Raw genomic sequence first — 17,966 nt, forward strand, 5'->3', positions numbered from 1 at the left:
CGCTCGCCCCCTGCGCTCCAGCCACCTTAGGAAATCCACTAGCTGTCTTTCTGCCTGGCACTGCCTTCCCCAGTCACTGTGTAGCAGGTTCCTTCCTTTCATTCGGAAGCCCCTCCAAAAGCCCCATCTCAGAGAGGCCTTTCTGACTCAACGCAACACAGATACCACCTAAACACTCTTCACAACGCAGCCTGTTTTAATGATCTGCATGGTATTTGTTAATTGATTTTATTTTCTGTCTTTTCGTACCAGACTAAAGATTCTTGTGAACAACAATCACGTCTGTAAGAGTTCTACGTGCTGGGGTTCCAGCAGTAAATAACAGCTGGCATAGAATGGACGCTCACTATTTGATGAATTAATATAACAGAGTGGAGACTATGGAGCCACACTGCCCACGCTCCTGGCCCCATCCTGGCCAGCTGTGCATTAGGGGAGGGGCACTCATCCACGCACAGCTGTCTCATCTATAAAATAGGGGTAATAATAGCACCCAGCTCAGAGGTTGTTACAGGATTAAATGAGTTAACATGTATAAAAAACAGAACAGTACCTTGCACAAACAAAAGGGTACATAGAAACACCAGCTATTATAGTATTAAAATATCTAAAATATGTATACACCGTTTACCATTTTTTAACTTCACATTTACCTCTACATTTACGTTGTTGTATTTATTTCCATTTCATGAACATTCTCCTCTTGACACACAACATTCACCCCAGTATGTACTAAAATTCAATGCATCATTTTATTATTAGAGTTTTGCTTGCTTTTAATCTTGTCAATATTATGCATATTGCTACTCTACACCTCTGATTATTTCCTCAGGAGAGACTCTTGGGAGCAGAAATTATTGGATCAGAGGGATGAAACTGTTTGAAAACTCCTGACCCAGAAAGCTCACCTGCATTCCCACACCACTGGCAGGGACAGAGAAGCCCCTACCCTACCAGCCTCACTCACATGGCTGCTTTTAAAAACAGCGATTTCACAGCAGAAGAAAAGTATTGCACTGATGTTTAAACGTTATTCTTAGTAAGAATGACTATTTAAATATGTTTACTGTGAATTATTATCAAATGCCTTTTAACTATTTTTTTCCTATTTTGTGTATTTCCTATTTACTTTTTTTTTTTTTTGGCATGCGGGCCTCTCACTGTCGTGAGCCTCTCCCGTTGCGGAGCACAGGCTCTGGACGCGCAGGCTCAGTGGCCATGGCTCACGGGCCCAACCACTCTGAGGCATGTGGGATCTTCCCGGACCGGGGCACGAACCCGTGTCCCCTGCATCGGCAGGCGGACTCTCAACCACTGCGCCACCAGGGAAGCCCCCTATTTACTTCTAATACAACTTTAAACATTATGGAGAGCAAACTTTTGTCTTCTGCTTTTTAAGTGAGAAGAATGAAGCTTAGAAATGTGAAATAACTTGCAATGGTTACAAACTGGTGAAACTACAATTTGTAGTGGAAGTACTTAAACTTATTTTTCTATACAACATCTTGGAATGAATCCACTTTCAAATCATTCTTCGTCCACATCCTCCCAAACCAGACATGAATATTAGCTCTTCACCCTCATAGACTGAGTCCATTTTGCACTTCTTCTGGTTTGTTTTTCCAAGTAAAAATTTTTTATAAACTTTTTATTTTGAAATAATTTCAGATTTACAGAAAAGTTGCCACATAGTAAAGAGTTCCCATATACTTCTCTTGTAGCTTTAGCTTCCCCTAAATGTTATTATCTTACACCATTGTGGTACATTTGTCAAAATTAAGAAACCAACAATGGTATATTACTATTAACTAACTGCAGACTTTATTTGGATTCCACCAGTTTTTCCTTTAATGTCCTTTTTTCTGTTCTAGGATCCAGTCCAGGCGACCACATTGCATTTAGTGTTATGTCTTCTTAGAAACTGAGAAACTGTGACATTTTCTCAGTCTTGTTTTTGATGATCTTGACAGTTTTGAGGAGTAATGGTCAGGTATTTTATAGGATGTCCCTCAATTTGTGTTTGTCTGAAGTTTTTCTCATAATTAGGCTGGGGTTATAGGTTTTTGGAAGAAAGACCACAGGGGTGAAGTGCCTTTCTTGTTACATCATACGAGGGGGTACATGACAACACTAGTAATATTAACCTTCATTACTTGGTTTAAGGTGGTGTCTGCCAGGTTTCTCTGTTGAAACCTACTAGTTTTTCTTTTTTCATACTTGTTTCTTTGGAAGTGAGTCACCTAGCTCCACCTTCTGGAAAAGGGAGTATCTACAAGTTATTTAGAATTCGGTAGGGAAGATCTCTTTCCCCCCTATCTAATCTAATCAACCTATCAATCTATCCAGTTCATTCATTATTATTACTTATTTACTCACTCACAAATTTATTTATATCAGTATGAACTCATGGATATTTATTTTATGCTGGTGTTATAATCCAGTACTAGGTGATTTATTTTGTTGCTCAAATTGTTCCAGCTTTGCCACTTTCAGGCTCTTGTGTCCCTCTGACATACCCTCATCCTTTTGTTGTTTGAATATTTCCTTACTTTCTAGAGCTACAAGATGCTCCAGGCTCCTCTATTTCCTGTCCCAGCACTAAGATCTGGGAGCTGGGTATGCCTTTTACTCTAAAGATGTCACTGCTTCTGGGTCTCTTGGGACAGAGTTAGGTCATACATGTATGTATACCACGTATATACCCTTTGACTTTTTAATCCTAAATTGCTATTAACTTCTTTTTTATTATGTGTTTCATCAACAACTATTCAAAGAAACTAAAGTTTTACTAGGTTCTTGCTGTTTTGACTACTTTTTAAAAAAATTTATTTTTTTTATTTTATTTTATTTTATTTTATTATTTTTTTTTTTTTTATTTTTTATTTTTTTTTTTTTTGCGGTATGCGGGCCTCTCACTGTTGTGGCCTCTCCCGTTGCGGAGCACAGGCTCCGGACGCGCAGGCCTAGCGGCCATGGCTCACGGGCTTAGTTGCTCCGCGGCATGTGGGATCTTCCCGGACCAGGGCACGAACCCGTGTTTCCCGCATCGGCAGGCGGATTCTAAACCGCTGCGCCACCAGGGAAGCCCTATTTATTTTATTTTAAATAAAAATTTTTTTGGCTGCGTTTAAATAAAATTTTTTGGCTGCATTGGGTCTTTGTGGCTGCGCAGAGGCTTTTCTCTAGTGTGGCAAGCAGGGGCTACCCTTTGTTGTGGTGTGCAGGCTTCTCCATTGCGGTGGCTTCTCTTGTTGGGGAGCACGGGCTCTAGGTGCACGGGCTTCAGTAGTTGTGGCACTCGGGCTCAGTAGCTGTGGCTCACGGGCTCTAGAACACAGGCTCAGTAGTTGTGGTGCATGGGCTTGCTCTGCAGCATGTGGGATCTTCCTGGACCAGGGCTCGGACCCGTGTCCTCTGCATTGGCAGGTGGATTCTTAACCACTGCGCCACCAGGGAAGCCCCTGACCACTGTTTTACTCTCAGGTCTTCCTCTTTCAATGTGCTCATTCTCATTCTGCTGAATTAGAAAAGGTCCGTAAGAAATAAACTCTTGAGTTCTTCAGTGTTCAAAAATGTCTATTTTGCCCTCAAATAGGTCAAATATGGATTCTATAATCGAAGTTATTTTTCTTCAGAATTTTCACGGTATCATTTTATTATCTTCTAATACCAATATGATCACGATGGCCACGAGTGCCAACCTATTATTCCTTTGTAGACAAGCTAGGTTTTGCTATTTTTGGTTTCTCTGGAAACTATTAGGATTGTCCCTTGACTTCTGTTCTCAAATGCCAGAAGACTTATCTTTTCTTAGTTCTTTGAAGTTTTCTTCTATTTCCTCCCCTCTCTATTCTCGTTTCTTTCCCTTCTGGAACTCCTATTAAACAATCTGGGAGCTTCTGAATTGATTTCCCACATCTCAATTTTTCTCTCACATTGCCTCTTGGCCTGCCAGTTTATAAACAATTTCAACTGTGACCGTCTGCTATTCAGCCCATTTACTGAGTTTTATATTTTCACAATTTCCAAGTTCTGACTCTATTTTTAGCAACAAATAGTTTTATGAAATTAACATTTTCTCTAATTTCCTTAAAGATATATTTAAAGTTGTTTTCTACCTATATTCATATTCTCATGTGTTAATTTTTCTATTTATTAAAATTTGGTGCCTCTTTCATTGTGTTAGCTTCCCTCAAACGTTTGGCTAGCTTTGGTTAGCTGCTACTCATTTTTGTTTCAAAAATCAGTGTTCAAAAACCCCTGGTTGTTAGCTATGATTACTGGGGTCTATTTCCAGCAATAGTGAAGGAGGGGCTAAACGTGGTCTTGGGCACAATGTGCCAACAACAGCTCAACTCTGGAGTCTGGGGCTCCTTATCCACCCTACAACTCAGTATTCCTAGGACCCTACCCTGCCTTTCTAGCTCCAGGGACCACACACACTGCCTCAGCCTGTAGGTCAGTGCCTGTAGTGCCTGCTGTTCAGCACACCTCCCAGAGAAGCACAGATACTCTACCACTCCCTGTCTTCTATGAGCTCAGAGGATGCAAGGCAGCCCCATCTTCACTGTTGTCCTGAAGATGTTCCAGACTGTTCTCTCCTCCATTAATCAATCCTAAGACAACTATTGTCATCTCTACAGAAATTTCTCAAAATTTAGATCTCCTAATGGCACTTCTCTCATTCTCCAATATGAATATGCCTTTTTATTTTTAATAATTCACTTCTACAAAGGATTTAGGGTGTCAGATAAGGCAGATGTAGATGCTCAGTTTGCCACTTTGACCCCATTTGTATCTATATTCCTAAGTAATACTGGCCTACAGATAAGGTAGAAGTGTGTGTGTGTGTGTGTGTGTGTGTGTGTGTGTGTGTGTGTGTGTGTATGTTTATGTACACATGCCTTGCCAAGGGTTGGTATGAAGATAATGCTGGCCTCTTAAAAATATATTAAGTAGATCATATAGCACTAATATTACCTGTTCTTTGAAAGTTTGGAAAACTCACCAGTGAAACATATCTACTTATCTGCAGGTTAAATGTTTGATAACTGTTCTAATATTTTAAATTGCTCTTCGTCTCTTTAGAGCTTCCATCTCTTTTATTTATAAAATACTAACATGAGTTTTTATAAAATATTGAGGGACTTCCCTGGTGGCCCAGTGGTTAAGACTCCATGCTTCCAATGGAGGGGGCATGGGTTTGATCCCTGGTCAGGGAACTAAGATCCCATATGCTGTGCGGTGTAGCCAAAAGTAAAATAAAATAAAAGTACAAAAAAAAAATTTGACATGAATTTAGTTCATGCTAATATTTTATAAACTCTCAAATCTTTCCTTTTATTTAGAATTTTTTAAACTTACTATATGAAAGATTTCTCTTAATGTTTTCTTATTCTAATTTCCTACGTTGTATTTTCTATTTTACCCTGAATCTGCCCACTTTATGATTACATTTTTTCTGCACATAAAGAATAAGCTCCTATATTTGTCAATCTATTATTTTTGGTTCATTAACTTCCGCCTTTATCTTTATTTCTTTCCTGTAGTTACTTTTCCCTTTTTTTTTTTTTTTTTTTTTTTGCGGTACGCGGGCCTCTCACTGTTGTGGCCTCTCCCGTTGCGGAGCACAGGCTCCGGACGCGCAGGCCTAGCGGCCATGGCTCACGGGCTTAGTTGCTCCGCGGCATGTGGGATCTTCCCGGACCAGGGCACGAACCCGTGTCTCCTGCATCGGCAGGCGGATTCTCAACCACTGCGCCACCAGGGAAGCCCACTTTTCCCTTTTTAAACATGTTAAATTGTCTTCTTAGTTCATTTGTTTCCTTTTTGTTCTTAATGTTTATAATAAAAGATTAGGCTAAATGCAATATAGTATCCTGGACTGGATCCTGAAACAGAAAGAGGAGGTGTAGTAGAAAAACTGGCAAAATCCTAATAAAATCTATAGTGTAGTTAGCAGTAACTTACCAATGTTAATTTCTTAATTTTGACAAATGAACCATGGCTACATAAGATGTAAACAATAGGGGAAACCGGGTGAAGTACAGGAACTCTCTATACTATATTTCCAACTTTTCTGTAAATCTAAATTATTCCACATAAGTTTATTTAAATTTTTTAAAAAACTTTTATAACTTTGTCAATAACTGTAAGTTCTGATATATGGCATTCCCTTTCCAAGACTTTCTAAGTAATTTCCCATAGTATATTATTCCTTCTTATTTATTTAGTAGTTTTAATTTCCAGTTAGTAAGGTTTCTAAAATTAAAATTTATTTTTAGTATTACTAAAAATAAGTTGGTAGAAATGACCGTACAATTTTCACAATCTAGAACCTGAATTTTTCTCTGTAGCCTAACCTATTCTGCCCACCCCCCAACCCCCTGCAAGAATCACACTTTATGGAGGGGGTACACTATGAAAATGTGTTCATAGTAACTACAGTTTTTAATTGAAACTATGTTTTCTGTTTGTGAAACAAACATAAAGGAACCAGGCAAGGATCTCTGAAACTTTTCATAATTGATAGTAAGTCTTACCAGCTGCTGTTCCACAGGCGGGGGCACATCCAGATTGGCATAAACAATGGCAGGGTTGTAAAGACTAAACACCACAGGGTAAAACACCTTCTTACCTATAAATGAAAATATGTTTACATCACAAAAAGAAGTAATAAAATAAAGCACTGATCTTTATTGCAATATCTACTACGACTTTGTTAAAGTGCTTCTTTGTTACATATGATGATTTTATTTTATTAATATTGTATTTTATCAATGGTCAGGTTACTGAAACCTCATGTTGATGAACATGATGATGATTTTATAACATATCAGTAAGTTTGGCTATGAAACTATAACCTTGCAAAAGAACAGAGAAAAAAAGACTGAAGGGTGCTTTATTCCCTTTTGACATGTTTATTCCCGTTGACTCTGGGGTGATGCACAAAAGCATTCTCTCAGCTGTTCCTGAGGTGAACCATGCATTAATCATTATTTCATCGAATTACCAGTAATAGATGTAGGTTAACCTCTGACAATCACCAAGAAACTTAGAAACTTCTGTTAAACTCACCCTTCAAAATGAATCATAGAAACAGTGAATCCAAAGGATATTGTATAATGGATACATAAAGAATAATTAGAATATAGAACTGCAGACAGATCTAAACAAGATTTGGAAAACTTGGGAAGACTGAGTTAAAAATACCTGATGTAATAAGCCCCCTCAAAAGGCCTTGTCATTAGCATTCAAACTGTTAGCACTGAAGGGACCCTTTAAGGCTAACTAACTAGCCCATCTCCCCTCAACAGAGAACCCCTTGCTGAGACTGGCCTCAATCAGACATGATAATATGTAGTACTCAGAAATTGTCAAGGACCCTGTAAGTAATGTGGCAGCCTTTTTATTACAAGATCTCCAGCAGATGTTCATCTCATCTTCATTAAAACCCACTTAGGGAAGGGGAGCTCAATTTCCCAGAGGCAAATCTATTTCTTTTACTTAAAGAAGTAATGTAAAAAATATATAAAATATATTCTTTTGCCTGGTGCAAAAAAGGTAAATCTAACCCTCATTTACCCACTTGACTCTCAGAGAGTTCCTGACAACCATCCCTAACCAAATTTATTAATAAGAAGATAATAATTTGTACGATATGAGTAGTTCTAGATAAAAAAACATTTACTGTGAGATTTTTTTAATATAGAAAACTTCCTTTTCACATTTAAAATATTTGATACATAAAATGTCATTTGCTCTTAACATTTTCAAAAAATATGTACAACATAAAGTATAGTAATCATCCCAAAATGCACAGTCTGGAGACCAAGCACCATCTGTATCTACACCTCTGTGTGAGTGCATGCCTGCATGTGTATTGGCACCACCTGCCTGAGGTAGAGTGCTTCTGAATCTCACACAGCACACTATCGCTTTGCTCTTTTTTGATGGGTGCTACTTCCTCCTTGTCAATTTCAAGACTTTTTATTTCTTTGCATTTGTTTATTTGAATTCAAATGTATACATTGGAATCTGGCCATAAAAGAACAAGGGGTATGAACTTCAGAGGGGCAAATTTTCACTTTTCTACTAATATTCCAGCTAAATTACACCAAATATAACCTTTAGAAAACAATTAACTTGATTCAAAATATGGGATGTGCTGACATTGTTCTAAATTCTACACTCAACTCACCTACCAACATTTTACCCACCTGGCTCAGCATTTAACCGGCAGCTGTTAAGGAATTCAGCTGAGAAATATATATCAACATCGCAGAAAAACATCAAGACCTCTCCCTTGTCCCAAGCTCGGGCACCCACATTTAGTCCTCGTCCACGATTAAATTCTTCATTCAATGAGACCAAGGTGTAATTGTGAAAATCAGACTCACTATGAGGAAAGCACATACAACAAATGGTAAGTCCCACTTAAAGCTGACTCTCTTAACACAACTTACAAAATATATTTTACTTTCAGGTATTTATTATGTTGGGTCTACATTCATATAAGGAAAGGCAATGATCAGTTTCATGTGTATGATCATCATCATGGACAGTCAACTAAATGCCCACACTTGAGGCAACATGCTAGTGGTGTGAAGTTAATAAGTGTTGAGAGGCCACTACCCTTCAGGATCTTAAAAACCGATTGGGGAGGTAAGAAATATACACATGGAAAAATAGCATAATATTTGGTAATAAATAATGCAATCCACATGAATGATATATACAAAGAGTGCTCTTCTCTCTAGCTCTTCAGATCTTTGCTCAAATGTCCCCTTATCAGAGGGATCCCCTCATGCTACATGTGAAGTAGCCCCGACCTCCCTTCTCTTTAATCTCTATCCCCTTGCCCAGCTTTGTTTTCCTCAGTACCACCAGACATGTTTGTTTGAGTGTCTCCCACTAGAATGTAAGCTCCATGAGAGCAGGGATTTTGTTTTGTTCATTACTATGGACACACGCCCCTCAAAGGGTAGGAGTTCAATAAATATTTTCTGAATGAATGAATGAACAGCAGTTCTGAGGAAAAAAGACTGCTTTTGTCTGAAGTAGTTAGAGAAAATGTTAGAAGCAGAATTTAAGTTATGCCTTAGTTAAAATCCTGAATTCAGTGGTGAGTGTAAAGGTCATTCCAATTAATTATTCTCAAAGGCAAGGAGGTAAGAAAGTAGAAAGTTTTTTTAAAGAACAGGAATCAGACAAGTCAAACTGGAACACAGGGATTCTAAAATGGAACAATGAGAGAAGACCAGAAAAGGGTCAGACTAAGGAGTACCTTCCATGAGAAGCTGAAGAACTTTGTCAGTGTTCTAAAGTCAAGGAGGAGTCAGGGTCTTTCCACCAGGGCAGTGGTTTATCACAGCCAAGTCCATGCACCCACAGCATCAGAATTCCCCAGGAACAGGTCAGAAATACATATTCTCAGGCCCCACCCCAGGCCCCTGAATCAGATACTAGGGGAGGAGCTGAGCATCTGCGTCTCTCCTGGGACAAGTCACGCCAGGTTACTGATGTTAAAGTCGGAGAACTGCTGCACTAGGGGAAAGCTGGATCAAAAAAGGAACATTTTTAAAAGATTACTCTTAAAATAGTATAGAATGGGAAATGGAGAGACGGAAGCAAAGACTCAAACAGTGCATAGCGTGGACTCCAAGTGCTCTGAGTGCCCATGCCTCCCCTGCCCCCTTTATAGGTTGTAAATCTCTCCCTTCTTTGGGGGAAACTGCTGATCACCACCTCACACTCCCAGCACCAAGTGGAGGAACTAATCACAGAATACCCCAACCGCAGTAATTTCCTAGGGGCGAGGACCAGACTCAAGCTGGGCTAATCAAAATACCCCCACCCCACCTGGCCATAGTGACTGGCTCAAGAGTGGGCAAAAGTCCTTCCTTGGGATTTTCTCAACTGGATCTGGGAGAAAGCTCTTTCCTCTCTGATGGCAAAGCTGAGAAGATGTGAGCCCAGAGCCGCCAACAGCCATATACCTCACATGTGGAAGAAGCCAATCTGCAACAGGAGAATGAAGTCAACATGCAGAGAAAAAAAGACAAGAAGACAAGAGAATTCTGATGGTATTCAAGTCTCTGGTCCCAGTCCCTAAGATACCAAAGCCTTTTGGTTTTCTTCTCATTACATTTGGTTATAATAATCCCTTTAATTCTGGGAGTTATCCAAGATTCTTCAATAATGCTCCCATTTTCCTCAACCAAATTCAAGATAAGTTTCCGTCATTTGCCACAGAGGAGTCTTGATTAATGCAGGGACAACTTCAGTAATACCAACGTGAGTCACTGGTACTTAATAGGTGATCTGAAAATGGTAAGGAGGGAAGAGACAAAGGGAAGAAATGGAGGGAGGGGAGCATGTGTTAGAGCAGTGGCAGCAGCAAGGAAAGGACAGATCAGAGGTCCTGTGCGGTGAGCAGAAACCTATTCGTCAGAGGTAGAGAATGAGTGAAAGACGCTGGCCCTCAGACATCAAGCCCAGGGAATCATGAGAACCTTCTTCTGAACTGAAAGAGGGCCATCAGGAGGAGGAGCCAGTGAAGGCGGAGGAGAAGACAATGTTTGTTTTTCATACTCCAATGCTGTGAGAGTCCCTTTGGGGTAGGGACTGCAACTCCCTCCTCTGTGCCCAGTCCTATCCCAACCACCCCAGTTAGACTCCCAAGCAGTGTACCTGGAACATAGTCGGTGGGACTCAATGAATGTTAGTTGAACGATTCGAGAAGAATGGCCGGCCAAAGCTGGACTCTTAGGTAATGGCCACAACTAGCAGAAAGGTAAAGAAGCAAGTAAAGGATACAGAGTTGATGTGGTCAGAAAAGTCAATCAACCTATATCTTACATTATAACATATCTACATTTACAAAATATTTACATTTTACAAACATCAGAGGAGAGGTTCAAGAAGAAAGTACTGGTTAGGTATCAAATATAAGAAAGCAAAAAGAATGACAGAGAAAAGGCTGAATTTGGCAGTTAGGTCTGAACTCTGGGCCCATAACTTAGAGATGAAAAGGCTGAGAAGCTACAGAATTTATAATGGAGTATTAAGGAATTACTAATTCATTCATTCAAACCTCTGAGCACCTACTGTGTGCCAGGTACTATATGAGTTGCTTGGTTAGATAGCTACTGTTTTGTGAGGTTTAGATGTGAAAGGACAGAAACCTAATAGCAGTTATTGGGTACTGTAGAGTCAGGTGGGGGAGTCTTAAGGATAGGGGAGACCTAAGCATCATTTGCAGGGTGAGAAGAAACTTAGGAAAATGGAAGGAAAGAAAGATGGCAAGCAAGAGAGACAAGCTCAGGAGATGATATCAAAGTGAAGGGATTAGATTTAGAAAAAGGGAAAGAGTTCAAAAAGAAGGAAATGGAAGAAATATCGTAAATGGAGGCAAATATATACAAGGTGAGTGGGCCGCAGAGTGAGAGCACCCTAATCATGCCACACTGTCTAAGAGGTTAAGGGAAATGAGTCATTTAGAGTGAACTTAGGGGTGAAATGAGGAACTTACTAGCACCACCACTCACATGCTCAGCCAACTTTTAACAGCAGCTATTCAAAATTATTCATTCATTAAGTATCTGAAATTCTCATTCTTCTATTATTACATATAAAGGACTTCAATGTGGACATGGCTCACCAACCTTGTGACAGATTCTAGGATAGACTTGACTTTAGATAGTCCTTCTTTACCAAAATACACCACTGTGAGATGAATTCTCTTGTCCTGATGAATACATACATCCCTAACAGAATTGAAAAATAAAGTTAATAAAGGAAAATATATGAGGCACTGCTCATGCAGAAAGCAATCACATGAAGCTTTAACAAGAAAACAAATGAAGCATTACTCATTTAGCATGAAATCACACAAAGCTTTACGTAAATATAAAACTGGCAATATTGCTGAATTTTGCCATATTTCAAAACATTTTTGGAACTTTTGCTTTGGTATTGCCTTCAGAAGCAAATTATAAGCTACTCAAGGAAATAAGTTCAATCAGTTCAAAACCAAATATATAAATAACTCAAGTTTGGGGTCAAGAGTTACTTTGTCTTCAGATTGGCTAATTAGAGAAATTACACTTATCATCAAGGAGTAAATATTTGTCATGATTGAGATTAGTAACTGTAAAGAAAAATGTAGCATCTGAAGGTAATTCCAAGAAAGGCAATTAAAAAATGCTTTAGGAGGGCTTCCCTGGTGGCGCAGTGGTTGAGAGTCCACCTGCCGATGCAGGGGACACGGGTTCGTGCCCCGGTCCGGGAAGATCCCACATGCCGTGGAGCGGCTGGGCCCGTGAGCCATGGCCGCTGAGCCTGCGCGTCCGGAGCCTGTGCTCCACAACGGGAGAGGCCACAGCAGTGAGAGGCCCGCGTACCACAAAAAAAAAAAAAAAAAAAAAGCTTTAGGAAATCAGATCTCAAGAGAGCAATTTCAAAAACGTAAAACTCATTCGGAAGCATGACTTCTAGATATTCTGCAACAGAACTGTGTTAACTAACTTTTACGCCCAACAACTTCAATGAGAACAAAGACTGGGACTACAAAGAATTAAAACTATCATATTAAAGTATTAAAAACATGACAATTGTTCAATTAAAACAAAAAAGTAAAACTTTCCTCAAATTGTTACCCTAATATGTAGTTGTTAATTTTTTAACACTTCAGCATTTAAAAATATCCAAATTTAATGATTAAAAAAAAGAAAAAACTTTTAAAAACTGCTATAGTCTCTGCTTCCCAAGACTGAATAATATTCTCCCACGTTTACTTGAATATTTGTATTTCTAAAATTTCTTTCAATTTTGAAATTCAAATTGTTCTTGGGGAATTTTCTGGGGAGATAGTAATGCTCTATATCTTAACTGGAGAGGCAGTTACATAGGTGTATACATTTGTCAAAAGTCATGAAACCTCTATCCTTGGAATATGTTGATTTTATTGTATGTAAGTTACACATCAATAACATTACTTTTAAAAATTCAACTTGTCCTAAAATGAATTCAAACACAATTATAAAGGTAATCAAATTTAGTTTCTAATAGTTGTCACCCTCAATTTACTTCACAGTTCAAGTTGTCAATAACGCAATATACTATACATGACTTAAGAAAAAAGGGAATATCAAAACATAAAGTTCCCTAAAGCCTAAAAAATTGTTCTGCAATTCTAAGTAATCATACTCAATGAAGGTAAATTAAATAAAATGGCATGAAATGTGCTTTTTTTTTTTTTTAGGAGTGCTCAGTCAAATCACTAAGCCCCAGGAGTTACCTGAAGTTCTGCATAAACTGTGCAAATGCTTCAGTTCTTTCAGCAAGCGGCACAATGATATTAATAATTGATCTAGTAATGTCAATCATCTCGCTCTTCACTTTCATGAGAGGTCCAAAAGGGCGGAAGAGAGTCACATGTCTATATTCCATAAGGTCTGCTTTCTTAAAAAAGAGTTCATACAGTGTGCCCTTATCTCTCTCAGTGCGATAATAACCTAAAGGAAAGAGTTAGGAACAAAGATGTCTCCATGTCAAAGTTTACAAGTTCAATATGACTATTGATTTTACTCAAAGACCAAAAGTGTGATACCAGACTTCTAGGGTTTTTATATATTTGTGAAAATTTTATCCCCACAGTATAGTCAACAACAACTGTTTCTTTAAAAGGAGAGGTTAAAAAAATGTTCACCACTCTGCTATATTATTCAACCCATAAAATATGCTCCAAATGACAATGATTCCTTTTCATATATGACTTTAATAGCAGAGCCTATCAACACAGAAACCAAATGATGAAAATAAAGAAATTACTTCTAGCAATATTAAATTCTAGACCTGAGAGTCAAATCATCTATTACTTGGTTCAGCTTAACAAAAAAGAATTGAGTGCATTTGTGTCAGGCACTGATGGTATAAAGAGGGCTATATGGTCCCAGCTTTTTGGAAGGATCAGTCTAGTGAGGAGGACAGAAAAATAAAGAAATAAAAATATAGTGATATACACATGCAAACACACAAGACTCTGGATAGAATGAAGTCAGACAAAGAAAAATCAGTATAAATTTAAACATGGTGATATGAGACACCTTTGGGAATAAAGTATGGAAGTCTATTGGGCAATCTGGTTTTTAAGTGTGACACTCAGGAGACAGGTTAGACCTATAGATGTGTGAGTCAGTCAATATCTGGATATAAAATGGTGAACAAGATTGACTGGTCCCACTCCTCCTGAGGCTTACAGTGTATCAGGAACTACAAATCAGGAAATGGGAAATGCCATATACTATGACAAGTGCTATGAGATGGGACACAGGACAGAAGTTAAGAAGTACTGCTATCTTAAACTTGCAGGTTGGAGATCACCTCCCAGAAGAAGTGACATCGAAGCTGAAGTCTGGTAGAGAAACAGGAGTTACTAAATCATTGTCAGTAATTATTTTTTTTTGATGAGGGAAGCAGCACAATGGAGGAAAAGCAAGGGACAAAATGTGTTCCATGCAGAGAAAAATCCTGTAAGTGACAGAATCCGAGGAGAGTTATAAGAAAAGCAGAAGCTGTGGAATATAAAACTGGCATAGGTTCCTTCCTTTTCAGGCAGACATGAAGACATTTTACATATCTTATTTCCTCTTCAGCTTTCAATTCTGCCATAAGCTACAAACATATACAGTGAAAAGACAAAAAGCTGAGCTTTCAGAAAAATTACAAGTGTTTTGAAAGAAACAACCCATCAAAAATTGCAGGAAGTGACAGGGGAAAAAAAGAGGTGGCTACAGGGAGAAGACAGCTAAAATGCCACAGAAAAGCACAAGGCCCTCCTTGATGGCCTCCAAAGGCTCAAGGTATTATATTATGTTACAGCAAGTGATACCCATAATGATTTAGGGTCAAAAAACCCCCCAAAATCTACACGTGGTATATACTGTTTACAGAATCGAGCAAAGAGAACTTTCAAGACATATTTGCATCCAAAATGGCTTTAAGTCTACAATTAAATATCTAGCAGGGGGTATTAAGATGGAGATGGGTTGGGATTTATAATTATTCCTGTTTATATTAATCAACAAATATCTTAAATTTATACAAGTGCTCCTCAACTTTTGAGTCATGTCCCATTTTGACATATAAAAATCCTATGTCCTTTCTGCAGTCTGTATTAGGAAAACAGGTTTATTTCTTTACTTTTCCAAATGCCAAATATGCTTTTCAAAACTATGTATGCCTCTTGATGTTCTGACATGTGTTTCTCCTCCACTCAAAATACAGAACAATCACTAATCTAAATTAGGTTCTTTTTCTTTCCTTTAGCAAATGGTTTTCAAATCTTGAGGCTTAGTTCATATATTTTTAAAAATATAAAAAAGGAACATCAAGACCAGTTAAGAGATGAATGCAAATACATATATGTGCAAATACATATACAACCCTAAGAGCCCTTCAACTTGGGGAGTATTTTGCTATATAAACTTAGACTTATTCTATTTCCCTGGTCCTTATTTTCTATTTTATCATGATCACATTATAACTTTTTCTAAAAAGCCACTTCAAATTCTTGGTGGAATTTAGTGGGTAAAAATTTAAATGTTTTAATACTGTGGATAATGACTGACATATTACCAGCATACAATCACAGAATTTTGTCATACTAACATAACTATGGACCAACACTGTTTTCACATTACCTTCTATGAAGTCATTTTCATTAAATACCAGTTTTTCTCCAAGGGGACCATCCTCATCTTCCTGTTCATCGTCTTCATCAGGATTATTAATGACCTCCAAGCCAGCTTCAATAACTTCTACCAATTCATCTCGCTTATCTTTTCTAACTGGTTTTTCCTCAGGATGGCGAGTGAGACCCATTTCCAACTGGAATACTTTCATTAAGGTAAAACTTTCAAAGGGAATGACTCCATACTCACTAGATAGTTTGGCTCCTATGCTAACTTCAGCTTTGTCAATTTGTGAATGAAGAAACTCTAAAAGATCACTAGGTGCTTGCTCTTTGTTGCCTTGATAGCCTATGCCATTAGCCCCTACATTCTTTCTCTCTTGCAGTGATCTCATCTTCTCACTCATTTCTTGCAATTCTTGTTTTAATTGGGCAATTTGGCGTTTCAGACTGGTTGCTCTGGTTTGATAATGTTCTTCTTGCTCCTGTAGGAGGGCTTGATAATACTCTTTACCATAATTTTCTCCAACGATACCGGGAAGAGATGCATTTCCATCAGTCTGGGGGGCACATTCCAGAAGGTACAAAAATAATATTAAACTGCAGAGTAAAGCGAGACCCAACAGTAGCCAGTGAGTCCGGGTCTGAAGAATCAATCCTCTTCTAGGCATTCTTATTAATGTGCACTTGCCTAATGAGATGTGCTCTTTGCTTGTTCATACCTTTTGCGAAAGGTTATAAAAAAGTAAAAACAAAATCAGGATTTCCATAAAAGGTACCAAAATGAATTTGGCTGTAGCTTAAAAAATTTCTTCCTTCAGCAGTGAATTCTACTTGCAGAAATGAGAAATAATGCATATTTCATATACTGTTACCATGATATCCAAAATAAGGAAATCTGATCTACACAATCAGATAAAATCCATGACATGGGTGGTGATTTTTCTGAAAGAAACAGATCAGAATCAATCAGAATTTTGTTTCCTTAAGTATATCACACTGTTGACAGCTTCAGTAAACTTAGCTATGTGACTACCATAGGCAGAGCACCAGGAGAGGCACTAATACAATATAGAATATTCAGTAAACACTGGGAGAAAGTATTAAGAAAAATACCTTATGAAACACTAAAATATCACATGTAATACTTTCAACCAGAATGTCTACACATCCATAACCTGAATGAATCAAATAAACATTAAACTTATGTTTAGCAATAGTTTGTGTTACAATACATAGATTCTATTGGTCCCTAACTATTTGAAAATTACATCACGTACAACTCTTTATTGACATAATATTTCAATTAACTCGCCATTTCCCACCTATAACATATCATCATTTGGGAGCTGAGTTTCTAGAAAATGTTTTTGTTATGTTGATAATGGCTTTCTAGAGAGAGGTATTGTCTTCCAGTTCATTCAGTTCAAGCATTCTACTTCATTAATTTCTATAGCTCAACTCAGTCAATCTAAGAGCCTTAAAATTAAGTTGGGAGGAAAAGCAATTTCAAAAGGTCACAGACATCTGGAAAACACATTAAGAAACATTTTTACTTCCAAAGTCCTCCAGTAGATTATTTGAGCATTAGATCACATAATTCTTTCCACTGTATTACACAGCAACAGATTTCCTACAACTCTGGAAAGTTTGGAGTCTATATAAAGAAAAACAGGAACGTATTTATCTACAGGGAAAGAAAATCCAAGAACCGTTTATAAATTTACAAAATTACATGGTATCCCTCATACCACAACCAGCTATGTGAGCTCTTCCATGTTTCTTTCTAAACTAAGGATCCTTAATTCTAGAAATAGAGAAGGTTAAACCTAGGAGACAGGAAGCAGGGAAGGCCTCCACTGCAGAGAGAACTTCTATTCTAATGAAGGGTTTGTCAAGAAGAATATGTGATACTACAGCCTGCTTTTAACAGAGTTGGTTTCTACCAGTGCAGCAGAACCTATGGAAGAAGGTCACTAGAGAACATCAGCCCTCGTCAGTTTTTTGGTGATTAGGAAAGCCTGGATGCCTTCTGTGAAAAATGCTGCAATGTGTGTTTTTTGTGGCACATATTTATACAAAATGTAAGATAGATTCAGACTTCTTTTGGCTAGTGGATCACAAATAATGGACTTAACTACCCTTAGCCATTTATTACTTTAGTTAACCAAAAGATAACTAAGTATCCTTAAAATTTTAATTCACAAGTTTTACTATGATGGCATCTGTTTTACTGCTTATAAATCTTAAGTGATACAGAAAAAAATAGGAA

At 38.0% G+C, this 17,966-nt stretch overlaps 1 protein-coding gene across 12 annotated transcripts in view; it reads right to left on the reverse strand.

The window, feature by feature from the left end:
* CSGALNACT2 (chondroitin sulfate N-acetylgalactosaminyltransferase 2) overlaps positions 1-17,966 on the reverse strand; it is a 63,528-nt gene that overhangs the window by 25,177 nt on the left and 20,385 nt on the right. For 4 of the 12 annotated variants that reach the window (XR_010838976.1, XR_010838975.1, XR_010838977.1 and 1 more), the window contains exons 2-6: positions 15,705-16,639; positions 13,301-13,517; positions 11,667-11,768; positions 8,220-8,398; positions 6,543-6,637 (exon numbers count right to left, since the gene is read on the reverse strand). Coding sequence is in view for 5 of the 12 variants with exons in the window: in XM_059055063.2 (XP_058911046.1) it covers positions 6,543-6,637; positions 8,220-8,398; positions 11,667-11,768; positions 13,301-13,517; positions 15,705-16,365 (1,254 nt within the window). In the remaining 7 variants the exon portion in view is untranslated. Of the gene's footprint in view, positions 1-6,542; positions 6,638-8,219; positions 8,399-9,286; positions 9,558-10,194; positions 10,324-10,692; positions 10,785-11,666; positions 11,769-13,300; positions 13,518-15,704; positions 16,640-17,966 lie in introns of those variants that run through there. The other 8 variants (XR_010838979.1, XR_010838978.1, XR_010838980.1 and 5 more) reach the window with 5 other exon arrangements.

The sequence above is a fragment of the Kogia breviceps genome, chromosome 2, assembly GCF_026419965.1.
Source record: "Kogia breviceps isolate mKogBre1 chromosome 2, mKogBre1 haplotype 1, whole genome shotgun sequence".
NCBI lineage: Eukaryota > Metazoa > Chordata > Mammalia > Artiodactyla > Physeteridae > Kogia > Kogia breviceps.